The sequence below is a fragment of the Homarus americanus genome, unplaced genomic scaffold (genome assembly GCF_018991925.1).
Source record: "Homarus americanus isolate GMGI-L3 unplaced genomic scaffold, GMGI_Hamer_2.0 scaffold7626, whole genome shotgun sequence".
Classification (NCBI taxonomy): domain Eukaryota; kingdom Metazoa; phylum Arthropoda; class Malacostraca; order Decapoda; family Nephropidae; genus Homarus; species Homarus americanus.
The window spans coordinates 18,974,755-18,979,816 of record NW_024718273.1 but is presented as its reverse complement, the minus strand read 5'-3'; the positions used below and the strand labels follow the sequence as shown (position 1 = coordinate 18,979,816).

Below are 5,062 nucleotides of genomic sequence, written 5' to 3'. Positions count from 1 at the left end.
TATAAGTTACTCTTTTAATATATATATGTAAGTAAATCACTCTAGGTATATGATGATCTGAAAATCCTTTATTTTTTCCATATTAGTACATATAAATTTACAATTTTACATGGATTATTTTTATAGTGGAGTTTTACAAATTAAATTCCAATTGAAAATGTTGATGGATTTATAAAACTTGAATAAAAGTAAGTTTTTTTTATATATTTATAATGAATTACTTAACAGACCAAACTGAAGCATAATGCAATAAAAAAGTTCAATAGAATACCAGGATATTGTAAATTTATAATTAATTTTATTCAGATGAAAATTACAGTCAATGAGAAACCTGTGATTATTTTTTCTGGGGTAGGCTGAGGAGTTCTTGAAAGGGCACAACACAGGTCATTTTCTACCTCTAATCTACTACATTACTTCGTTTTAATTTACAACAGAGTTTTAAAGCCTGACTCACAAAGATATATCGACACAAACGGAAGCAATGTACTGATAGCTCTTTCTGCCACATCAAGGGCCAACCAGATATATGTTACAGCCTTTTATACTGTACTATACTTTCCTATATAATCCTCAAATTTTTTTTAAGCAAATTCACTTTATTTTCTCGTTGGAAATATAGTTTATACGGTATAGTTAAGATTTATAAATGTACAACAACTAGTTATATTAAAAGGAGTAATGTTATCAGAATAAAACAATAATTATTTACTCTATTTCTGGTATAAATCGTTATATCTTATAGGATTTATAGTGAAATAACCTTATTGTACTAAGTTTAATAATGAAGGTAGAGTTATTATAGTATTTCTTTGGTAATTTATCACTAGGGTCGTTAGTTGGTCTTGGTAAACAATAACAACAGTAAGTTAGTACTACTCGTGTCAGTATTTGTCGGTTAATTCGTATTTTAGGTCAAGTAATTACTATTTTTCACTCGTATTGACACCTGGACTGAGTAAGGTAGAGTTTTTTGTTAATAATTCCTACCACGGGAGACTAAAGGAGACACAGGCGTAACCTTTCCAGTACTGCAGGTAACAGTTTAGTGTGGTACAGATACTTTAACCTTTATCCTTTATCCTTTTCACCACTGATTACCTCGTTAACCGCTTGGGAGGTCGTTAACGTCTCTGTTGGCAGGTATTTATTGTCAAAAAGAGGAAAAACATGGCTTACCAGTCCAGGTGACACACACAGTACAGTATTTACCAAGGGTTAGTCAGTGTTGTTGAACTAATTTTAATTTTCTTCTATAGAAAATTTGTTTATTATATAGGACTAACCAAAGGGCGAAATTGATTGAAAACAATTATAAAAATGCCGAATTTTCATTGTTATATTATAGTGGAAATATGACAAAAAACTGATATTATTAAAATTAAAGCTACTTAACAGTTGTGGTTATGAAGAACAGACCTAACCTAACCTAACCTACCCTAACCTAACCTAACCTAACCTAACCTAACCAACCAAACCTACCTAACCAACCAAACCTACCTAACCTTACCAAACTTCCCCGGTATATTAAACAGAAAGAACTTACTATGATATGGTGAATTTTGAGGCGCTATGCAGCCCGGCGGGTTAGTCCTATATAATAACCCTCATTTTAGCAGGCACACACAGTACCAATGGACACTACTCCCAGTAAGGCTTAAACTGGTGCCAATAAACCCATTACATGTGTTAATTTACTATTCCAGAACCTGTTCAACTAATTTTGTACTTGTTTTAGAGATAATTTCTTTCTTACCTTGAGAAAACAACAAATTGAGAATTGGGATTTCAGTATTCATATTTTTGTTCTTTCCATCATTTTTCTTCCCCAAAATAAACTACTGTACTCAAATTATTCTAAAAGCAGACATATGGTACAGTACTGCTTGTATTCATAGGTTTACTGTTTTATAACCCTTGGAAAAAAGGATATACCTGTATGTACCGTATTAAACGGGATGTGCAGTTATTTTAATAAAATCTTCTGAGATTTCAAATTATCTAATTCCATTTCAGACATCACCTGTGCACAATGACCACAGCAGCACGGCCAACATTTGAACCAGCCAAGGGTGGCATGGGCCGTGGAGAGCGCGATCTGAGCGCCTTATCCAAACAGTATTCCGCACGTGATCTTCCCTCTCACACGCGGCTAAAATACCGAGACCACGGACAGTCTACCACTGAGGAACTCCGCAGCCGTGATTTCCGTCGTGAGTTGGAGGATCGCGAGCGTGCCGTTAGAGACAAGCGTACCAGCGGAAGCAGCAGTGGGGGTAGCAGCAGCAGTGCTACACGAGAATCGGGAATTTCGTCTTCATCCTCCTCCTCAAAAAAGCCACGACTGGACCAGATTGCTCCTGCCAATTTAGATGCTGATGATCCTCAAGACGACGATGACGATGCATCCGACACTGACGATTCTGACGATGAAGCAGTATTGTTTGGCGAACTTGAGCGTATACGACGAGAGCGTCTTGAAGAAGAGGCAAGAAAACAACAGGAGCGCCAGGAACAAGAAGAGCGTATTCGCATGGAAAACATTATATCGGGCAATCCTCTTTTGAATCTTGCTGCCGTCCCCAAATCTGACATGAAAGTAAAGAGGCGATGGGATGATGACGTGGTGTTCAAAAATTGTGCTGCATCAGAACCTGATAAGTCAGAAAAAGCTTTTATTAATGACTCCTTACGGTCTGATTTTCATAAGCGTTTCATGGAGAAATATGTCAAATAATTTTTTTTTACGGATTTCTGTACCCTTAGATTATATATCAACTCTACAAACTTTTCTCTGTAGGTGAGATGGTGACTTTAAGTTATGGGACTATTGACCTTAAGAATCATTTCGTTCATAATAATACTTTATCAGTTGTGGTAAAGGTGGAATTAGGATGTATCCTTTGCATGCATAATGCTGGAGTAGAGAAACAGATACAGTACACATTAAATCTAAATTACCTTTCCATTGCCTTTAATTATAGTACTGTACTGTATGTGAAGTCTGTGTCTATTTCTCTCTCTCTATGTATGCAGTTGTATGTAGACATGTATATACAGTACAGGGGGGGACATACAGTACATGATTGTGTATTTTGCATTATTGATAAATTTTTTATGGAGTTCAGTACAGTACTTCCATAGCCGGGTGGGGACGTGCAACTTTTTTTTTTTGCGCTGCAACCATAACTGCTGAAATAGTTGCGCCGCAACCATTTTCAAAAAGTTTCGCCGCAAGCGCAACCGCAACTTAAAAAATAAATAAACAAATACTAAAAAAAAAATGCCTATTTACAAGTAAAACAAAATATAATTGATAAAAAAAGTTAATATCAATATTTTATTACAAAATTACCAAAAAATGCCTCACTGCCACTGGCCTTAGTCGACTGGCTGTCAACAGTCTCAGTCACTTCAACTCCCATGTCCTGGTCGGCAGGATTACTGATGCCGGCCACAGACTCCTCCTCGTCACACAACGATCCATAATACTAGTAATAACAAGAAACTGACGCCTTAACTGCAGTGCTATTGACTGCCTGACTGGTTATGATATGAATCATTCCTCCCTCCTCTTCCCTTGCTGTAGTTGCCAGATTTCATCTTTCACATTAACTCTAGTTTCTAGAGTTTATGTGAAAGGTAAAATCTGGCAACTACAGCGAGGGAGGGGGTCTCATCTGGTTTACAGTTCAGAAATATGCTGCCTGACCTGTATCATGTGTATGCTGAATTATTCCATCAGAAACAGAAATTTTCGTAATGTGCGGCTCTAGGGATGCCCGTTTGTTTATGTGGTCGTATTCCAATTTGAATTATTGCCGAAAAATTTTGCGCCTTGCATTTGAAAATGCTTGTAAAAGTTGTGCCGCAACTCTCTGGAAAATGTGCGGCGCAACTGCACGCGCAACCAATAAAAGTTGCGGCACAAGTTGAGCCGCAACTTTCTGTGGCACAACTGCCCACCTTTGAATACAGTACAGTACTTCCATAGCCGGGTACCTTGGCTATTTAATGTTAGAGCTTGTATAACGAGGTACTGTACCCATAATAAAAAAGTAATTGGAGTTATGAAATAATTATGTCCTTAAAAAAAAAAAAATAGGGTTTTACAGTATACTATACAGTACTAAGTTAGGTGAGGTTACCAGCTGTTGCCCCAGCTAGGCAAGCTGTGTTCTCCTGTTTTAATGCTCTATACATTAAATGTTGATAATAATGAACAGATTTACAGTCTTGTATATTATTCTGGTTTCATGATTCAACAAGACTTTCTTTTATTTAGTGTTACGTAGATAATTTTTTTTTAAAGCGAATTCATATTTTAGTCCATTGTTTCTCAGTGCACAGGACTTTTGTTCTCTGTTAATTAAAAAAAAATGAAACTTGTACTGTACTAAGGTCTGTTACCTCACAAAACTATACAGTACCTCTTTTGTATAATTATTTCACAAAATACAAGATTCTGTAAAATATTACTTTCATTACTCCTGAAGTACAGTAGTGAAAAATGGCTCCTGGACTGTAGTTTTTTGTTTTATTTATTTCTAAGGGTGATATAAAACTGTCTGGTCCCGCCCCCAAATATGATCCAAATCCAGAAATGTGTTTTTGCAAATTGAGCCTTCTAACAGTTAGGCAAATGATTATACAGTAGGCCCTTCAAATTCACGGGGGTTAGGTTCTCAAAATGGCAGCGAATAACATTTGCGGACCGGGGGGGTTGTTACATTCTTATTTGTGTACAAAGAAATGTATATTCCCTTTATGTGTTTGCCCTTTGGACAATTATTTCTTTTACCTGTGTTGTATATATGTGTGTGTGTGTGTGTAGACGCACACACACACACAAAACACATACAAATAAATAATAAAGGGAAAATCAGAACAAATGATCAGAAAAAAATGTATTAAAAATGTTAAGTCTACTCCGTGCTTTATTAATAACAAAGCACAGAGTGAATTTGAAGGCAGACTCAACATTTTTAATACTACATTTGTTTCTGATTATTTGTGAGGATTTTCCCATTATTATTTACTGTATGTGTTTTGTGTGTGTGTG

General features: G+C 36.1%; 1 protein-coding gene across 4 annotated transcripts; it reads left to right on the top strand.

Annotated features, from left to right (window-relative positions):
• Window positions 1-824: 824 nt before the first annotated feature.
• On the top strand, window positions 825-4,473 carry LOC121859529 (protein CWC15 homolog). Of its 4 annotated transcripts, none has more exons than XM_042356407.1 (2): window positions 825-868; window positions 2,017-4,473. In XM_042356407.1, the coding sequence occupies exon 2, from the start codon at window positions 2,033-2,035 to the stop codon at window positions 2,735-2,737; it is 705 nt and encodes a 234-aa protein (XP_042212341.1). In that variant the 5' UTR covers window positions 825-868; window positions 2,017-2,032; the 3' UTR covers window positions 2,738-4,473. The 4 variants fall into 4 exon arrangements, with proteins under 4 accessions (XP_042212341.1, XP_042212340.1, XP_042212342.1 ...); XM_042356406.1 differs by having other exon boundaries at window positions 828-864; XM_042356408.1 differs by having other exon boundaries at window positions 865-883.
• The last annotated feature ends 589 nt before the right edge of the window (window positions 4,474-5,062 follow it).

Excerpts from the sequence above, each read along its gene's own strand:
- LOC121859529 (XM_042356407.1), top strand. The coding sequence starts at position 2,033 with ATGACCACAGCAGCACGGCCAACATTTGAACCAGCCAAGGGTGGCATG.